Source organism: Hemitrygon akajei, chromosome 2 (genome assembly GCF_048418815.1).
Source record: "Hemitrygon akajei chromosome 2, sHemAka1.3, whole genome shotgun sequence".
Lineage (NCBI taxonomy): Eukaryota > Metazoa > Chordata > Chondrichthyes > Myliobatiformes > Dasyatidae > Hemitrygon > Hemitrygon akajei.
Window position 1 is genome coordinate 179,324,772 of NC_133125.1, and position 21,840 is coordinate 179,346,611.

A 21,840-nucleotide genomic window follows, 5' to 3' on the forward strand; every position below is an offset into this window, starting at 1 on the left:
ATGATGGTATTTGTGTATTTATACACATTTTCTTTTGTATCTGTACCTTAACTTCTAAATTTATTTTATATAATTCTTTATCGTTATTAAACATTTCATTGCATGTCATGCCAGCACACAACAGCAAATTCCTAGCAACACACACAAAACAATGGAGGAACTCAGCAGGTCAGGCAGTCCCTGTGGAAATGAATAAACTGTCAATGTTTCGGGCCGACACACTTCATTAGGGTGCTTTTGCGTTTACATCAAATCCCTAACACATCAATAATTATGGCAATTAGATTTCCTCTGACATTCTCGAATGGTTCCCTAGTACGATAACATGGAGACGTGACCTCACAATTGACCTCATCATGCCCTTTCACCTCACAGTCTGCTTGCACTGAGCTTTCTGGGGAACTGTAACACTTCATACCTCATTCCGTTGTTGTACATATTCATTGTGCAATGTTTGTCCTTGGATATTAAGCTCCCAGCTATAATCTTTTTTCATCAATGATTCAGTGACGCCTACGTCATACTTGCCAATCTGGAACTTTACGACAAGCTCATCCACCTTATTCCATATACTATGTACGATCAAGTATAACTCCTTTAGTTCTGTGTTCACCCTTTTTGAGTTTGATTGCCTTTTACATTGCAACTCATCCTTTTGACTGCAATTTTGCCAAACCTTCAGCCTCCCCTGCTGGGATCTCACTACACATTACCTCTGTTTGTAAACCAACTAGCTCTTCATCAGCACTATCTCTCCAGTTCCCATTCCCCTACCAAATTGGTTTAAACCCACCTGAACAATTCCAGCCAACCTGCCCACTAGGATATTGGACCCTTTCGGGTTCAGGTGTAACGCAACCTTTTTGTACAGGTCATACGTTCCCTAGAAGAGATTCCAATGATCTATAAATCTGCCCCCCTGCCCCCTACACCATCAACCACACATTTATCTGCCAAATCATCATATTCTTACCCTCACTGGCACATGGCACAGGCAGCAATCCAGAGATTACTACCGTGGAGTTCCTGTTTCTCAGCTTTCTACCGAGCTCTCCAAAATCTGTATTCAAGGGTTCCTCACCTTGTCTGCTGATGTCATTGGTGCCAATATGTACCAAGATTTCTGGTTGCTCACTCTCGCCCTTGAGAATGATCCGAGGCATCCCTGATCCTTGCAACATACCATCCGGGTGTCTCTATTGTACCCACATAACCTCATTTCTGTTCCTTTGACTAAGGAATCTCCTATCAGTACTGTAGTCCACATCATCTCTCTGCTCTTCTGAGCCACAGCACCAGACTCAGTTCAAGAGACCCAGTCTCCGTGGCTCCCCCTGGTAGGTCTTCCCCAACCATTATGACATTAAACTTGACCTTCACTTTCCCTCTCTGCAGAGACACACTCAAAATGCAATCATGCAACTTCCCAAGAATGTTACCACAAAGCCCCAGACTGTCAGCAACCGTAGAGGAGACTTGATCCAAATGCAGAGCAGTTGAAATGACGTAGTGGGGAGTGATCATTTTAATAATAAACTGCAAAATAACAAGACACAAGGGCCCACAGAACAAGAGACAACTGAAACTCAACATAACAAGGTAATAGAGGCTAGGAGTAACTGGTTGAGGCTGGGTGGTTTGTATGTGTGAACAATGCTTGTGGATGAGAGCTGGGTTTAAATAGGCTGCAGGTGATGAGTTGGAAATGAGTGGCAGGTAACTCCTATTAACTGGATTGAAACAGGGAGATGACTGTCTGTGCAGTCCTGACAGGATACCTCCCCTCCAGTCGACACCCAATGGCCCAGGAACATCCAACAGATCCAATGGAATCTTCCATGAGCGATGGAACCAATATGAAACTGGAGAGCATCCAAGACCTCTCTTCTGGGCTATACCTTCTACATTTAACCAGATGCTGCATACCCCGTCTGCAATGACAGGAATCCATCAAGCGGTAAATCATGTACAGTGAATTCGGGGCTGATCCTCGCAGTACACCACAAGTCACAGGCCTCCAATCTGAATAACAACTCTCCACTACCCCCTTCTGCCTCCTTTACACTGAGAAAAATTTGTATTCAAGTGAATAGTTCATCCTGAATCTCATGTGGTCCAAATTTTCCACTACCTTGTTAAACAATCCTGATCCAGACCAGCCAAACATGTCGGCCTTGTTAATGTTTACATAGGCAACGCTTACTGCCCAACCATCAATTGTTTTTACCTCTTCAAAAAACACAATCAAATTTGTGAGATACTATTTCCCTCACACACAGCCATGAGAGCTATTCCACATCCATCCTTGTCCTTCCAAATGCTGGTAGTTTACACTCTTCAAAATCTCCTCCAATAACTTCCACTGATATTCGACTCATTGGCCTATTGTTCCCAAGTTTGATCTGGCAACCCTTTGGAAATAAAGGCACAACATTCGCCATCCTTCAGTCTTCCAGTACCTTACCCACGGCAAAAACTGATGCAAACATTTCTGCCAGGGACCCTGGAGTTTCTTCCCTGGCTTCCCACAATGTTATAGGAAACAGTTGATCACACCTGAGGGATTTATCAGAATCTGAATCAGGTTTAATATCACTGGCATATGTTGTGAAATTTGGTGTTATATTGCAGAAGTACATTGCAATATATAATAATAGATACAGAACATTACAGAAACTAGTATATAGACTCCACCGAGAGGCAAATCCCGAGTGGACAGCCAGACCTGTCGTCCAGGCTGCAAAGTGGGGCCCTGGTTTTCCTTGATTTATGCCTTCCAGGTAGAGTCCAAAAAATCTCTCTTGCCCTACTCCATTTTTGCTTGCAGCATTGGATGAAATCTTTGGCTGCAGGGACCCCAACCTCAGTCTTCTGTTCCTGAAAGAGAGGAGGAGGATAACCAAACTGGCACACAACTGGTGACATCCCGTGCGCGGAAAGCTGTGAGGGTTGTGGACAACCTCTGCCCACATCAAATGGTCATGCCATGCATCCGGCCAGGCATCTTAGGGTACATTCTATATCTTGATTGGTGCGCTGTATCTGGCCATTGGACTTTGGGTGAAAGCCAGTGGAAAGACTTGCTGTTGCCCCAATCGGCTTACAGAATGCCCTCCAGAAATGCGATGCCAATTGTGGACCACAATCCAAGACAATGTCCACAGGGAATCCATGGATCCTGAAGATCTGGTCCAGGACAATTTTGGCCATTTCTGCCACAGATGGTAGCTTCTCCAAGGCAATGAACTTGCAGGCTTTTGAAAACCGATCAACAATTAAGAAGATGACAGTCTTCCCCTTGGACAGTGGAAGATATGTGACAAAGTCCAGGGGGATATGCACCAAGCGTCTTTCCAGAAAAGATAGGGGGTGCAGGAGCCCTTGAGGATAGCTACAGGACTCCTTGTTCTGGGAACACACCTCACATGTCTGCATGTACTGCCAAATCTCTTTCGTTATTCTGACAACCAATACCTTCTCTTGATAAACTCGAGAGTCCTGTCGATCTCTGGGTGAGCAGTAATTCTCATTGAATGTCCCCACAGGAGCACCTCGGACCAATGGAACTTGGGATGAACAGCAAACCCAGAGGACTGTTATTAGGAATCTGCCTTTGCGCTTGGGCCTTGCAGATAGGAGCGTCGATTCCTCAGTGAATTGGTGCTGCCACCTTGGATTAGGGCAAAATGGCGGTTGCTGCTCCTCTCATTATGGTTCATCAAAGCATACTTGGTGCACTTGGAGGAGGCATTGAGGGTGGCAAAGGTACAGAATGTATTCGGTGGGGGACTTCAATGTCCATCACCAAAAGTGGCTCGGTCGTACCACCACAGACCGAGATGGTTGGGTCCTACTGGACGTAGCTACTAGACTGGGATTACAGCAGGTGGTGATGGAAGCAACAAGAGGGAAAAACACACGACCTCACTCTCACGACTCTGCCTGCCGCGGAAGCAACTGTCCATGGCAGCTTTGGTAGAAGTGACTACAGCACAGTATTTGTGGAGACTAAATGCCCACCGACGAAACCCTCCACCATGTTGTGTGGCACTAACACCGTGCTAAATGGGATAGACTTGAACAGATCTAGCAGCCCAAGAATAGGCATCTATGAGGCACTATGGGCCATCAATCTGTAACCTCATGGTCCAGCATATCCCCCACCCTAACATTACCACCAGGCCAGGGGATCAATCCTGGTTCAATGAAGAGTGCAGGAAGGCATGCTGAGAACAACACAAGGATCAGATCTAAGCTCTGTAGTCCTGCCACATCCAGCCAGGAATGGTGGTGGACAATCAAACAACTCACTGGAGGAGGAGGCTCCATAAATATCCCCGTTCTCAATGATAGAGGAACCCAGCACACCTGTGCAAAAGATAAGGCTGAGGGATTTGCAATAATCTTCAGTCAAAAGTGCCCAGTAGATGATCCAGCTCGGCCTCCTCCATAAGTCCCCATCATCCCTGATGTCAGAATGCAGCCAATCCGACTCACTCCACATGATATCAAGAAATGGCTGAAAGCACTGGATACTGCAAGGGCTATGGGCCCAGACAAAATCCTTGTAATAGTCCCGAAGACCTGTGCTCCAGAAGCTGGCGCATCACTAGCCAAAGTGTTCCAATACAGCTACAACACTGGCATTTACCCGGAAATGTAGAAAAATGCCCAGGTATGTCCCGTACACAAGAAACAGGACAAGTGCAACCCAGCCAGTTACCACCCTGTCAGCCTACCGTCAATCATCCGCAAAGTAATGGAAGGGGTCATCAACAGTGCTATCATGTAGCACCTACTCAGCAATAACCTGCTTACAGATGCACAGTTTGGGTTCCGTCAAGGCCACTCAGCTCCTGACCTCATCACCTCCTTGGTCCAAACGTGGACCGAAGAGCTAAATATCAGAGGTGAGGTGAGAATGATAATCCTTGACATCAAGGCAGTATTTGACTGAGTATGGCATCAAGTAGCCCTAGCTAAAATGGAGTCAACGGGAGTTAGGGGGAAAACCCTCCACTGGTTGAAATCATACCTGACACAAAGAAAGGTGCTTGTAATGGCTGGAGGTCAATCATCTCATCCTCAGGACATCACTGCAGGAGTTCCACAAGGAAGTGCCTTGGGACCAACCGTCTTTAGCTGCTTCATCAATGATCTTCCTTCCGTCACAAGGTCAGAAGTGGAGATGTTCGCAGATGACTGCACATTGTTCTGCACCATTCATGACTCCTCAGATAGTGAAGCAGTTCATACTCAAATGCAGCAGGACCAGGCTTGGGCTGACAAGTGGCAAGTAACATTCGAGCCATGCAAGTGTCAGGCGATGACAATGACCATCTCCAACAAGAGAGGCTCTAACCATCATCCCATGACATTCAGTGCCATCACCATCACTGAATCTCCTACTGTCAACATCCTCTGGGTTACCATTGACAGGAAACTGAACTGGTCTAGCCATATAAACACAGTGACTATCATAGCAGGCCAAAGGCTAGGAATCCTGCAGTGTGTAACTCACTTCCTGACTCCCCAATGCCTGTCCATCATTTATAAGGTTAGGAGTGTAATGGGGTGATACAGCTCCATCAACACTCAAGAAGCTTGACACCATGAAGTACATGGCAGCCCACTTGATTGGTACCAGTTGCAGCAGTGTTAACTAAATACAAGATTCACTACAACACACCAAAGTTCTGAAGGCAGCACCTTCCAGAATCATGACCACTACCATAAGAACAGCAGATACCTGGGAACACCACCACTTGGAAATCCCCCTCCAAGTCACACCATCCTGACTTGGAAACATATTACCGTTCCTTCTTTGTCACTGGGTCAAAATAATGGAATTCCCTCCCTAACAGCACCGTAGGTGTACCTACACCTCTGGGACTGCAGCAATTCGAGTAGGCAGCTCATCACCACCTTCTCAAGGGCAACTACGGATGGGAAATAAATGCTGACTCAGCTGGTGATGCCAACATCCCATAAATGAATAAATAAACAAAAAACTGACGGAACACGGAATCCGGCTTCTGGTCCTTTGACCCTGGTCAATAGGTCATGGTGAAATTATAGCAGGGAGAGAACAAAGACCACCTGGCCTTCCTGGAATTCAGTCTGTTGGCCTCCTGAATATAAGACAGGTTGTTCTGGTCTTTCCAAATGATAAAAGAGTTATTGGCCTCCTCTTACCAGTGACACCATTCCTCCAAGGCTAACTTAACTGTACAAAGCTCCCACTGTCAAAGTTTCTCTCTGCAGGGGATAGCCACCTGAAGAAGAATACACACGGATGCAGTTTACCATCTGAAGGTGATCATTGAGACAACAAAGTACCCAGTCTGATGCCTGAAGCGCCCACCTCCACAATGAAGGGAAGGTCCAGGTTAGGAGAAACCAAGATGGGAACTGATGGGAGCCTCTGTTTAAGTCCTGCAATAGCAGTCTCCGCTTCAGTAGTCCAGACAAAATGGCCCATGGATTTCTTAGTCAGCTCCAGCAGCGGAGCTACCACCGAGTCCTGACGAACTTCCAGTTGAAGTTTGCAAACCCCAGGAATCGTTGTACTTGTTTGACACCGGATGGTTGTGGCCAATTTCTGACTCCCTGGGTCTTCACAGGGTCCATCTTGATTTTGCCAGTGGAGATTATGAACCCCAGAAATGAAATATTCATCACATGAAATTTAGACTTCAACTAGATATAAAGTCTATGGTCTAGAAGCTTTTTTAAAATGTCCCTGTCATGACTGGCAAGCTCCTCCATGGACTTCAGGAGGATTAGGATATTATCCAAGTAGACAAAGGCATACTCATGGAGAGTATCCTGGAGCACATCATTTACAAAGACCTGAAAAACTGCCAGAGTGTTTGCAAGGCTGGAGGGCATAACCAGGTACTTGTAGTGCCCTGTCGGTGTAGTGAATGTAGTCTTCAACTCATCACCTTCCCTTATACAGACCAGATTATACACTATCTGTAGGTTTAGCTTAGTGAATACTCTTGTCCTTGGAGAATCTCAAGGGCAATATTCAGAAGTGGAAGGGATAACGATTCTTGACTGTTATGCGGTTTAATCCTCCATAATCAATATGTGGCCACAGGCTCACATCCTTCTTTTGTACAAAGAAGCCTGCACCAGCTGGTGCGAAGGAGGGCTGAATGAATCCCATAGCTTCTTTTACATTTTCTTCCATTGTGCTTCATTCTGGACCTGACAGCACATATAACTGACCACGCTGAGGACACATACCAGGCAGAAGGTCCATAGCACAATGGTAGGGTCGGTGTGGTGAAAGAGTTCAGGCCTTTCCCTTGCTGAACACCTGGGTGTTGCAAGCTGTTCTAACCCTCTTTCAAGGACAGCTTCTGAGGTTTCTTAGTTGATAGAGGTGGCTTGACAGATCTCCAAGTCTCCTCCCTAGGTTCACTAGACTCTGTTGTATCCACAGATGGTGGCAACAAGGAGTTACAGATAGTTTTTGCACTGCTGGGAACAGGCTCTAAGGGACTCATTTAGGAGTCTTCCCTTTAGTCAGGACCTGGCAGCTGGATCCCTCAGGCTTTGTGTTTCCTCGCAGTAACGTCTGTCCCCTTGCTGGCCATTGGTGTTGGGAGAGTCTGGGGGGTTGGAACACCATGCCACAAACATACCCTCTTATAATAACCAGACTGATTTTCCTCTCCTTCTGGTCCCTGGTTGAGTTACACTGGGAAAGACAAGAGTACCCGAGGCTCAAGTGTATGAGTGCTGAGTCAATGATGTAGAAACTAATGTCTTCCACATAATCCCCTGACATCATCTGCAAAACCACAGTCTGTTGTTGGACCTGCCCAGAATCAGCGGGCGGCAATCCAAGACAGTTGTGGATGTGTACTGGCTCAACTCTCGTAGCGGTATAGTTCTACTTACACTCTGCCAGACGATTGTCAAGGCTGATGGACTGGTCGATGAGGACCTCTAAGTCCCCTGTTGGCTCTCCCAAAGTGAGAGCATCCTGAAGATCATCCCAGAGCCGGTGGTGGTACAGAGTGGCCAAGGCTCCATAGAATGACCGACGGCCTCACCCAAGCAACTCCGGCATCCTCTTTGCGATAGCTGGTATACCACAGCCTGACGGTCGTGTATCTCCAGGTTTTGTCTGGAGACTCTGATACCCTGCTGGATCCATTTTCATTCAGTTGTACTGTGACGAGAGTCCTTGATGAGGATTGCTTGGACCCAAATGCTGGAGTATCCAAAGCAAGGAGTGAGACATGGTATCAAATTGGATTGAGAACTGAGTGCAAAACAAATGCTAGGTGATATCACTAGTAGGCATACAATTGAGCACTAAACTCAGTTCTGGTGCTCTACAGATTCTCAGTTCATGGCGCCCAAAACATGAATACCAATTAGCTGGACAGTCCAGAATCCTACAGGGGCTGCACCAGCTATGCATACTCCAGAGAGTTAGAGCATCTAAATCCAGAAGCTGGTGAGGTTGGGAACACCACATAACAGATAAATCTGACTATCGTACACCCCCGCATCACCAACTCAAATTTTGCCGACAAAAGTGGTGTCATCAGCAAATTTATAGATTTGAGTTGTACCAAGCCACACAGTCATGGGTGCAGAGAGAGTAGAGCAGTGGGATATGTGTTGATTATCAGCGAGGTGGAGATGTTATTTCCGATCTGTCCAGACTGATCTTCCGATGAGGAAGTCAAGCACCCAGTTGCAGAGGGAGGTATACAGACTCTTCTTGGGCACTGGTATGATTGTTGCCCTTTTGAAGCAGAGGGTACTTCTGACTGTTGCAATGAGAGATTGAAGATGACTTTGAATACAACAGCCAGTTGGTTGGCACAGGTTTTCAGAGCCATACCATGTACTCCATCAGGGATTGTCACCTTGCGAGGGTTCACTGCTTTGAGGACAGCCTGACATCAGCCTCTGAGATGGAAGTCACGAGGTCACAGGGTCATCGGGTGATGCAGGGATCCTCGTAGCTGTAGCTTTATTTTCCCATTCAAAGCAAACGTAAAAGTTATTGAGCTCATCTGGGGTTGAATATTTATCCACCTCAATATGCCTCAAGACTGCCAGCATCTCCTTTACTATAATGTGGATATGTTCCAAGATATTTATAGTCATTTCTTGTAATTCTGAAGCTTCAATAACCTTCTCTACAGTAAATACAGATAAGAAATATTAAGACCATAAGACAATAAGGTATAGGAGCAGAAGTAGGCCATTTGACCCATCGAGTCTGCTCTGCCATTCAATCATGGGCTGATCCAATTTTTCCTGTCACCCCCACTCCCCTGCCTTCACAACATGCCCTTTGATGCCCTGGCTAATCAAGGACCTATCCATCTCTGTCTTAAATACTTCCAATGACATGGCCTCCACATCTGCTCTTGGCAACAAATTCCACAGATTTGCCACCCTCTGACTAAAGTAATTTCTCTGCATCTCAGTTCTAAATGGACGTCCTTCAATCCTGAAGTCATGCCCTCTCGGTCCAGAATCCCCTACCATGGGAAATAACTTCGCCATATCTAATCTGTTCAGGCCTTTTCAGATTCAAAATGTTTCTATGAGATCCCCCTCATTCTCCAGGACTCCAGGGAACACAAACAAAGAGCTGCCAGCCATTCCTCACACAGTAACACTCTCATTCCTGGAATCATTCTCGTGAATCTTCTCTGAACCCTCTCCAATGTCAGTATATCCTTTCCAAAATAAGGAGCCCAAAAATGCACACAATACTCCGTGTGGTCTCATGAGTGCCTTATAGAGCCTCAACATCACAACCCTGCTCTTATATTCTATACCTCTAGAAATCAATGCCAACACTACACTCCACTTCTTCACAACTGACTCAACCTGGAGGTTAATCTTTAGGGTATCTTGCACAAGGACTCCCAAGTCCCTCTGCATCTCTGCATTTTGAATTCTCTCCCCATCTAAATGTAAATTACGACTGAGGAGGTGCTCAGAAAGCTTAATGATCTGAGAGTGGATAAATCTCCTGGACCTGATGGAATGCACCCTCGGGTTCTGAAGGAAGCAGCTGGACAGATTGCAGAGGCATTAACAATGATCTTTCAAGAATCAATAGATTCTGGCATTGTACCGGATGACTGGAAAATTGCAAATGTTACTCTGCTATTTAAAAAGACTATAGACCAGTTAGCCTGACATCAGTAGTTGGGGAAGTTGTTGGACTCGTTTGTTAGGGATGAGATTACAGAACCCAAGGGAGCATTCCATCAGGTTCATGAGATTTATCCACCCACAGACCATTAAACTTCCTGAGAACCTTCTCAGTGGTAATTTACACTGCACAAACCTCACTTCCCTGACACTGTTGAAATGTCTGGTATACTGCAGACGTCTTCCACTCTGAAGACTAATGCAACTACACATTCAGTTCCTCTACATCTCTGCATCTTTCATTACAATATCTCCAGCATCATTTTATTTTAGTCCTATATCTACCCTCAACTGTCTTTTACCTTTTATATACTTAAAAAATCTTTTAGTACCTTCTTTGATATTAGTCACCTCCTTCCTTTCGTAATTCATCTTTTCCTTCTGAATGACCTTCTTAGTTTCTTTCTTCAAGTTTTTAAAAGCTTCCCAATCCTCTATCTTCCCACTAGTTCTGACTTCCTCATATGCCCTCTCTTTTGCTTCTACTTTGGCTCTGACTTCACTTGTCAGCCACGATAGTGTCCTCCTTCCCTTTGAAAATTTCATCGAATTTGGAATATATCTGCCTTGCACTTCCCTCACTTTTCACAGAAACTCCAGCCATTGCTGCTCTGCTGTCCTTCCAGCAAATGTCCCTTTTCTGTCAACTTCGGCCAGTTCCCCTCTCATGCCATTGTAATTTCCTTTATTCCACTGAAATACCGACACATTGGATTTTATTTTTTCCCTCTTAAATTTCAATGTGAACTCAATCATATTGTGAACACTGTTCACTAAGTTTTCCTTAACCTTAAGCTCTCTTATCACCTCCGGTCATTGCACAACACCCAATCCAGCACAGCCAATCCCCTTGTGGGCTCAACAACAAGTTGCTCAAAAAAGCCATCCCTCAGACATTCTACAAGTTCTATCTCTTGAGGTCCAATGGTAACCTGGCATTCCCAATTCACCTTCATGTTAAAATCCACAACAATTATCATGACATTGCCTTTCTGACATCCCTTTTCTATCTCCTGCTGTAATTTGTAATCCACATCCCTGCTGCCATTTGGAGGCCTGTATACAACTGCCATTAGGGTCCTTTTTCCCTTGACATTTCTTAACTCAACCCATAGAGACTACACCTTCCGATCCTATATCATCTCTTTCTAATGGTTTAATATTATTTCTTATACACAGGGCCACACTACCCCCTCTGCCTACTAACCCATCTTTCTGATACACCATATATCCTTGGACGTTCAGCTCCCAATGGCAGCCATCCTTTAGCTAAGTTTCAGAGATGGACACAATGTCATACTTGCCAGTCTGTAACTGAATTTCAATAACCTTATAAAACTTTCAGTCCAGTATTTGTTGCTTTCTGTTTCAACTGCACCACACCTTTAGTGCCCTGTAACTCATGCCACTGGCTGTGATTAAGCCTCATCTCCTGTCCGTTCTTTCCAAACTCTCCGTTGCACGCTATTTTTGATTTATCTTTGTATTCTCCTTCCTCAACCCTATCACTCCAGTTCCCTTCCCCCTGCCAGATTAGTTTTAACCCTCCCTAGCAGCTCTATTAAATGTGCCCGCTTGGATACTGGACACCATAGGGTTCAGGTGTAACCCATCCTTTTTGTATAGGTCATACCTCCCCCAGAGGAGGTCCCAATGATCCAGGAATCTGAAGTCCTGCCCCATACACCAGTCTCTCAGCCACACATTAATACGCCTGATCATGCTTTTCTTGCACTTGCTAGCACATGGCACAGGCAGCAATCCTGAGATTACTACCCCAGAGGTCCTGCGTTTCAACTTCCTACCTAACTCCCTGAATTCTCTCTTCAGGAGCTCCTCACTTTTTCTACCTATGTCATTGATATCAACGTGTACCAATACTTCTGGCTGTTGACCCTTTCCCCTCAGAATACTCTGCACAAGATCCGAGACATACCCTGGCACCTGGGAGGCAACACACCATACAGGTACCTCTATCAGGCTGACAAAACCTCCTGTTTGTTCCCCTCACTATGGAATACCTTATGACTACCGCATTCCTCATCTTCCTCTTTCCCTTCTGCACCATGGAACCAGGCTCAGAGCCAGAGACCTGATCGCCGTGGTCATCCTCTGTCATCCCCCTCACTGCATCCAAAATAAGATATTGGTTACTGAGGAGGATGGCCACAGGGTTGCTCTCTACTATCTGAGCTCTTCCCTTCGCTTCCCTGACCGTCACCCACTTACCTAACTCCTGCAGCCTCGGGGTGACTAACTCCCTGTAGCTCCTATATATCTCCTGTTCACTCTCCCTAATAAGCTGTAGGTCATCAAGCCGCAAATGTTAATATTCATTTAACATTTCACCCATCTCCTGAGTCTCCATACAAATGACCACACTGAACCACAAGGGGATCCATTCTCTCCCCAGTTACAATTTTGCTTTTAATTTTCTTGGATTATCTCTTAGAATCCTCTTTTTCCATAGAACCATAGAACACTACAGCACGGTACAGGCCCTTCAGCCCTCCATGTTGTGCCGACCCATATAATCCTTAAAAAAATTACTAAACCCACACTACCCCATAACCCTCTATTTTTCTTTCATCCATGTGCCTGTCCAAGAGGCTCTTAAATACCCCTAATGTTTTAGCCTCCACCACCATCCCTGGCAAGTCATTCCAGGCACTCACAACCCTCTGTGTAAAAAACTTACCCCTGATGTCTCCCCTAAACTTCCCTCCCTTAATTTTGTGCATATAAAATTCTTGGATCTCATCGATCTCTTTTGTCCTCCTGATTTCCCTCTCAAGTTTAGTCTTCCATCTCAGATATTGACTGAGGGATTTGCTTGATCCCAGTATCCTATTCCTAACATACATACACTTTTCTCCTGACCAGAGCCTCAATATCCCTCATCAGTATGGGTTACCTAATCCTGACAATCTTGCCCTTCATTCGAACAAGAACATTCTGTCCCAGAACTCTCTCTAAAACATCTTCAAAGAAACCTCCTACTTGTCAAACAGTTAATTTACCTGCAATTAACTGTGCAAGTTTGTAATGTTGCATTGTGCCTTTCTCTGCATTTTTACCAGGACTGTTTGAGTAGTTATCAGACAATTGCTTATTCAATATTGCACATTGTATTCACCGAAGGCCACTGACTTGTGTGTTTTTTAATCCTCTCAGTGGTAGCTTCTACTCTCTCCCTCTCCCTTCCCCTATCCCACTTTCTGCCTCCTCTTCTAGCTGCCTACCACCTCTCTCATGATTCTGCCTTCTTCCACTCCCCATAGTGCTTTCCCCTTAGATTCCTTCTTTACCTTTCCTGCCTTTCCCCTCCCTTCTTCCCCTCCCCCACCCCTTGATCTTTCCTCTGGTTTTGCACCTGGCACATTCCACCCTTCCCCCACCTTCTTTATAGGGTCCCTGCCCCATCCTTCTTTAGTCCTGATGAAGGGTCTCGGCCCAAAACGTTGACTGCTCCTTTCAACGGATGCTGCTCGATCTGCTGAGTTCATCCAGCTTTTGTACATGTTTATTCTACTCAGATGGCCTGATAAGTTGTGGCAAAGGTAAATAAACTCAATCCAGTCATAGAACACCACAGCAGAGAAACAGGTCATTCGGCCTATCTCGTCCGTGGTGAACCATCAGTCTGCTCGGTCCCATTGACCTGTACCCAGATGATAGCCTTCTGTATCCCGCTCATCCATGTACTGATCCAAACTTCCCTTAAGTGTTGAAATCGACCCTGCATCCACCACTTGCACTACCAGTTCATTCCACATTCTCACCACCCTTTGAATGAAGTTCCCCCTCATGTCCCCCTTAATTCACTTTTCATCCTTAACCCATGACCTCTAGTTATAGTCTCACCCAAGTTCAGTGCAAAAAGCCTGCTTGTACTTGCTCTCTCTATACCCGTCACAATACCTTCATCAAGTGTCCCCTCAAACTTCTATATTCCAGGGAATGAAGTCCTAACCGACACAACCTTCCCCTATAATTCGGGTCCTCAAGTCCTGGAAACATCCTTGTAAATTTTCTCTTTCAATTTTATTTACATAGAACATAGAATGTTGTGCTGTAGGTTTTCTATGTATATTTCTATAGAACGTGAGACACAGAACTGTACAGCACAGGGACAGGCCACTCGGCCCACAATGTTGTGCTGAACCAGCTAAAAAGTGAGTCAAAGACCCCCAAAAACTAATCCCTGCTACCTACACAATGTCCATATCCCTCCATCTTCCTCACATTCCTGTGCCTCTCTAAGTATCTCTTAAAAGCCTTTAAAGTGTTTGGCTCTACCAGCGAACCAGGCAGTGTATTCCAGGCATCCACCACTCTGAGTGAAAAAGTTACCCCTGATATCCACTTTGAACCTACCCCCTCTGAACTTCAATGGATTCCCTCTGGCATTAAACATTTCTATCCTGGGTAAAAGATACTCACTGACTAATCTGTCTATCATAATTTTATAAACCATGATCAGATCTCTCATCAACCTCCACCACTCCAAAAAAAGTTCAAGTATATCCAGCCTCTCATGATAGTACATACCCTCTGAACCAGGCAGCATGCTGGTAAAACTCTTCAGCACTCTCTCCAAAGCCTCAACATCCTTAGGGCAACCAGAACAACATGCAATCCTCCAGATGTGGTCAAACCAGGGTTTTACAAAATTGTAACATACACACTTGACTTTTGAACTAAGTGCCTCAACTAATAAAAGCAAGCGTTCCAGAAGTCTGCTTAGCCATCTCATTGACTGGTCTTGTCCAACAGTGTACTGTCTCCTTGCATTTGCCCTAACAAGGGGCAACACCTCACATTTATCTGGGTTAAACTCCATTCCTTTGCAATTAACTTATTCGTTGCCAGCCTTCTCCACTATCCACAAATCCTCCACTCTTGGTATCATCCTCGTTTAATATTTTATCTATCTACATTTTCATCCTGCTCATTTATACATATATCACAAACAGCAGAGCTCCCATCACAGGCCCCTGCAGAACACCACTAATTGCAGACCTCCAGCTCAAATAAGTCCCTTCAACCACTCCCCACTGTCTTCTATGTGCAAGCCAGTTCTGAAAGCAAAGAGCCAATTTGCCACGAATCCCATGTATCTTAATCTTCCGGATTAGCCTCCCATGAGGGACTTTGACAAATGCCTTACTAAAATCTATGTAGGCAACATCCACTACCTTACCCACATCAATCTCCGTTATCACCTTGTCAAAAATCTCAATCGTTGGTAAAACATGACCTGCCCCCACACAAAGCCACGCCAACTGTCCCTAACTAGGCCACGGATTTCTAAATAGAGGTAAAATATTTACCCGCCAGCCCTCCAGGACCTCGCCTGTGCCCAGAGAAGACATGAAGATACAGGTCAAGGCCCCAGCAATCTCATCTCTTACCTCCATCAATAAACTGGGGTAAATCCAATCAGGCTCTGGGGACAAACCCACCTTAATACTCATTAGGAGGCCCAACACTTTCACCCGTTGACCTTTGAACATCCTAATATTTTTATACACTCAGCACTGATCTCCTGGTCTTCCATGTCCTTTTCCTTGGTAAATACTGAAGCAAAGCACTCATTAAGTATCTCACTCATACTCTCTGTATTCAGGCAAATGTTCCCCTCTTTATCCATGAGTGGTCCTATGCCCTTCTGAGTTATCCTCTTGCTCTTGATGTATGCATAGAATGCCTTGGGATTCACCTTAATCCAACTTGATTTACCTAATTCCCTTCCTTAATCCTTTTCTGGCTTCTTTATAATCCTCATGTGCTCTGTTTGATCACAACTTCTGGAGCTTTACATAATTTTCCTTTTTCTTCTTGACTAAATTCATCACCTCCAAGGTTCTCTAATCTTTCTATCCTTGTATTTCCTTCTAATAGGAACAAACCTTTCCTGCACTCTGTGCAATTGCTGTTTTAACACCCTCCACATGTCTGATGTGGACTTGTCAGAAAAAGGATCTTCCCAATTAAGTCTTCCTAGTTCCTGCCTAAAGTACTCGATATTTGTCCTTCTCCAATTTAAAACTCTCCTGACAAGACCATACCTATCCTGAAAATTAAGGAGTTGTGTCAGTGTTCCTTTGCTGTTGAGAGTTGTCAGGCAAATATACAATAACATATATCATCCTTTCCTGTACTGACCTGTACTATTTATAGCTTTCTTAAATTCACACAAAGAAGACAACATCACTAATACTACCATTGTAACAGCTCACTTCCAACACATCAGGGCATTCACTTAGAACCTCATCCCTACATTATTTAGACTCTTCCTTAAATTATCTTGATTATGAATTGCAGCAAATGACTGAGCCAGTAATTCAATTCTCTGTTTCAGTAACAATCAAGTTACTTTCTTTAATCAATACTGGAATGTTATTAGCCCTATGAATCAGCCCCATTTTTTAATCTTTCCCCAGACATCTCTAAGTTTAATATCCCCTCCAATACTGTCAAAATAAGACCTCCAGTAAACCTTTTTCACAACCTTCACTACTTTCCTCTCCACAGCCTGTGCCCGTTTATACTTAATAAGGTCACTTGGGGAGTGATACTACTGATCTTTCTTAAATACCTTATTTCTCTCCCTAATTGCCTCTACACACCTCCTAGTCCACCATGGTACAGCCTTATCCTATTAATGCCCTTTGCAATAGGAATCACTTCCACTGCAGTTTGATGACATAACCTTTAATTGCAGAAATCCACATCATCCTCAACACTCAACCCTGACAGACATTCGTCACATAACACCTTAAACTTCTCCCCATTTACTTAACCAAAATTCCACCTCCTAAAACTGGCTTTGCATCCCCGATATAGATCCAAACACAAGCTTATAAAAATAGGAAAATGACCACTTCCCTATGTTACAATATAATCCTGCAAGGAAAATCTGAAATATGGTAACAATCCCAGAGGGATTGTCTAAGGAGTCTTTGTGGGTGGAAGTTAGGAACAGGAAGGGGTCAATAACTTTATTGGGTGCTTTTTATAGGCTGTCCAATAGTAACAGGGATATTGAGGAGCAGATAGGGAAACAGATCCTGGAAAGGCGTAATAATAACAGGGTTGTCGTGGTAGGAGATTTAAAATTCCGAAATATCGATGGGCATCTCCCTGGAGCAAGGAGATTAGATGGGATGGAGTTTGTTGGGTGTGTTCAGGAAGGTTTGTTGACACAATATGTAGATAAGCCTATATGAGGAGAGACTGTACTTGATTTGGTATTGGGAAATGAAACTGGTCAGGTGTCAGATCTCTCAGTGGGAGAGAATTTTGGAGATAGTTATCATAATTCTATCTCCTTTACAATAGCATTGGAGAGAGATAGGAACAGAGAAGTTAGAAAAGATTTTAATTGGAGTGAGGGGAATTATGAGGCTATCAGGCAGGAAATTGGAAGCTTAAATTGGGAGCAGATGCTCTCAGGGAAAAGTACTGAAGTAATGTGGCAAATGTTCAGGGGATATTTGTGTGAAGTTCTGCATAGGTACGTTCCAGTGAGACAGGGAATTTATGGTAGGGTACAGGAACCGTGGTGTACAAAGGCTGTAATAAATCTAGTCAAGAAGAAAAGAAAAGCTTACAAAGGTTCAGAGAGCTAGGTAATGCTAGAAATATAGAAGATTATAAGGCTAACAGGTAGGAGAGCCAGAAGGGGCCATGAGAAGGCCTTGTTGGGCAGGATTAAGGAAAACCCCAAGGCATTCCACAAGTATGTGAAGAGCAAAAGGATAAGACGTGAAAGAATAAGACCTATCAAGTGTGACAGTGGGAAACTGTGTATGGAACCTGAGGAAAAAGCAGAGGTACTTAAAGAATACTTTACTTGAGTATTCACTATGGAAAAGGATCTTAGTGATGACTTGGAGCGGACTGAAAAACTTGAGCATGTAGATATTAAGAAAGAGGATGTGCTGGAGCTTTTGGAAAGCATCAAGTTGGATAAGTCACCAGAACTGGATGAGATGTACCCCAGGCTACTGTGGGAGGTGAGGGAGGAGATTGCTGAGCCTCTGGCGATGATGTTTGCATCATCAATGGGAACGGGAGAGGTTCCGGAGAATTGGAGGGTTATGGATGTTGTTCCTTTATTCAAGAAAGTAGAGAGAGCCCAGGAAATTATAGACCAATGAGTCTTACTTCATTGGTTGGTAAGTTGATGGAGAAGATGCTGAGAGGCAGGAATTATGTACATTTGGAGAGGTATAATATGATTAGGAATAGTCAGCATGGCTTTGTCAAGGGCGAGTTGTGCCTTATGAGCCTGATTGAATTTTTTGTGGATGTGACTAAGCACATTGATGAAGGAAGAGTAGTAGATGTAATGTATATGGATTTCAGCAAGGCTTTTGATAAGGTACCCCATGCAAGGCTTATTGAGAAAGAACAGCGGCATGGGATCCAAGGGGACATTGCTTTGTGGATCCAGAACTGGCTTGCCCACAGAAGGCAAAGTGTGGTTGTGGACAGGTTATATTCTGCATGGAGGTTGGTTTACCAGAAGAGTGCCTCAACGATCTGTTCTGGGACCCTTACTCTTCGTGATTTTTATAAATGACCTGGATGAGGAAGTGGAGGGATGGGTTAGTAAGTTTGCTGATGACACAAGGTTGGGGGTGTTGTGGATAGTGTGGAGGGCTGTCAGAGGTTTCTTCGGGACATTGATAGGATGCAAAACTGGGTGAGAAGTGGCAGATGGAGTTCAACCCAGATAAGTGTGAGGTGGTTCATTCTGGTAGGTCAAATATGATGGCAGAATATAGTATTAATGGTAAGATTCTTGGCAGTGTGGAGGATCAGAGGGATCTTGGGGTTCGAGTCCATAGGACGCTCAAAGCAGCTGCACAGGTTGACTCCGTGGTTAAGAATGGTTGCCACAAGAGGACACAGGTTTAAGGTGCTTGGAATTAGGTACAGAGGAGATGTCAGGGATAAGTTTTTTTACACAGAGAGTGGTGAGTGTGTGGAATGGGCTGCCGGAAACAGTGGTGGAGGTGGATACCTCTTTTTTAAGAGACTTTTGGATAAGTAAATGGAGCCTGGAAAAATAGAGGACTATGGGTAAGCCAATATCAGGTGAATTTGCTAAATCAAATAAATTTCTTAAAGTCTTAACCATTCGAAATCAGGTTTCTTGCATTCCACTGCCATATTATAAACCCATTATGTAACTTCAGAAGGAGAGAAATACAGATACACCCCAGCCATCAGAGCTTCATTTACAGCTTCCCGCAAAACACCCGTTATCACATATTTTTAGAGGCTTCCACAATAAGTTTAATTTTCTCAGTGCGACGAGATGCCTGAGCAGTACAATTCGCCACATTTAGGAACATCACAAACTTCATTTTATTAATTAGTGAAGTATCTTTTGTAAGAGAAATATGATGCCAACGTATTGCTTCTGACTTCACATCCTGTTCTGACTGGTAATACTTTACCACAGTTTGGTTTAACTTTTTGCAAGTCATCGGCATCTATGGAAAAGAGCAGAGTGCTGCTGAACGGCTTCAGGCCTGTATTCTCTTTGGCCGATTTAACTTTTCAGTTAAATTTATTGGGATTGATAGAAGGCTATTCCGGGTCAAATTTAAACAATACCCTGAAGTCTTCTTTCCTTTATTTTCCAAAATATCCCGCCATTCCTCTCCACCACTTGAAATCATTCCAATCTTATGTAACTTATTTTCCGTTTTCCATTTCTAAATTCAACTTCATTCCGACCTTCTGCCGCCATCCCTCTCACCCGAACCCTCCTTTCCGATCCCTTTTCCCTATCCTCCCCACTACCTGAACCGACTCTATTCCCCAACATCCCCACTACCTGAACCGACTCTATTTCCCAACATCCCCACTACCTGAACCGACTCTATTCCCCAACACCCCCACTACCTGAACCGACTCTATTCCCCAACATCCCCACTACCTGAACCGACTCTATTTCCCAACATCCCCACTACCTGAACCGACTCTATTCCCCAACACCCCCACTACCTGAACCGACTCTATTCCCCAACACCCCCACTACCTGAACCGACTCTATTCCCCAACATCCCCACTACCTGAACCGACTCTATTCCCCAACATCCCCACTACCTGAACCGACTCTATTCCCTATCCTCCCCACTACCTGAACCGACTCTATTCCCCAACATCCCCACTACCTGAACCGACTCTATTTCCCAACATCCCCACTCCCTGAACGGACTCTATTCCCCAACATCCCCACTACCTGAACCGACTCTATTTCCCAACATCCCCACTCCATTCACAGCCAGTCCCACATGGCCGAGACCCTCCTTCACATTCCCAACACTTTGTTTGTGTCCCGCAGACCCGGGACTGGCGCGGTCTGGAGCATGCGCACTGCGCTGGGTTCGCCGAAGCTAACGGTTCCGAGCGCTGGATCAAGGAATCGTCCCCGAATCCCGGTTTCCCACGTTTCTATGAACCGTCCCGAGTCCCGGTTTCCCACCTCTCTGTGAACCGTCCTGAATCCCGGTTTCCCATGTTTCTGTGAACCGTCCCGAGTCCCGGTTTCCCACCTCTCTGTGAACCGTCCTGAATCCCGGTTTCCCATGTTCCTATGAACCGTCCCGAGTCCCGGCCCCTCACCTTCCGCGTTCACCACAGCGAGCACGAACTGGAGAACGAGTGACAACATGTCCGAGTGCCGAGCAGGAACCGAAACTCCCAGTGTATTGAGGGACGTTTCCAGAGTCTCGGGTTACTCCGACCGGTACCTCGAACACGCCGGGATCCTCAACCCTCCAGGACCGGGACACCGACTGACGGAGATCGAGCTGACCGGAAAACAGCAACAGGAAATGGTGAATGCCAAACTCAGGGTGTGGTTCACAATAAATGTGAAACTGAAATACTAAATTCAGTCTTATTGGGACAACGTGCAGTACATTTGTGATTTTTAAAAAAGATCTCGACCCTGCTCTGCCATTCAGTTACATCATGCCTGATGTACCCGTGGCCCACACATCGTTTAGTTCCCTTTAATATACAGAAAATTCACAATTTAACGCAAGAAACAGAATTCCAACATGTTAATATTGTGTACACGATATGTCCCATCATTTTCAAAAAAAAAGATATCAAGTTCACAATTCAGGACTTCCTTACTTTCTGTCTCACTTAAATAACGCCACCCTAAGACATAGGAGCAGAATTAGGCCATTTGGCCCGTCGAGTCTGCTCCACCATTCAATCATGGCTGATCCTTTCCCCCCTCCTCAACTCCACTCCGTGGCCTTCTCCCCACTAACTTTCGATGCTGTGTTCAATCTAGAACCTATCAAGCTCGGCCTTAAATATATCCAATGACATGGTCTCCACAGCTGTCTGTGGTAATAAATTCCACAAATTCCCCATCTTCTGGTTAAAGAAATTTCTCCACATCTGTTTTAAATGGATACCCCTCTATCCTGAGGCTGTGTCCTCTTGCCCTAGACTCCCCAACAAGGGAAACATTCTTTCCACTTATATTCTGTCTAGTCCTTTAAACATTCAAAAGCTTTCGATGAGATCCTCCCACCCCCATCCTTCTAAATTCCAGCAAGGACAGACCCAGAGCTATCAAACTTTTCTCAT

General features: G+C 44.8%; 1 protein-coding gene across 1 annotated transcript in view; it reads right to left on the reverse strand.

Moving 5' to 3' along the window:
• The window catches only part of LOC140721498 (uncharacterized), a 366,186-nt gene extending 344,786 nt beyond the window's left edge, over positions 1-21,400 (reverse strand). The window contains exon 1 of the mRNA XM_073036317.1: positions 20,854-21,400. Within this exon, the coding sequence (XP_072892418.1) occupies positions 20,854-20,902 (49 nt within the window). The 5' untranslated portion in view covers positions 20,903-21,400. The remainder of the gene's footprint in view (positions 1-20,853) is intronic.
• Positions 21,401-21,840: the final 440 nt, after the last annotated feature.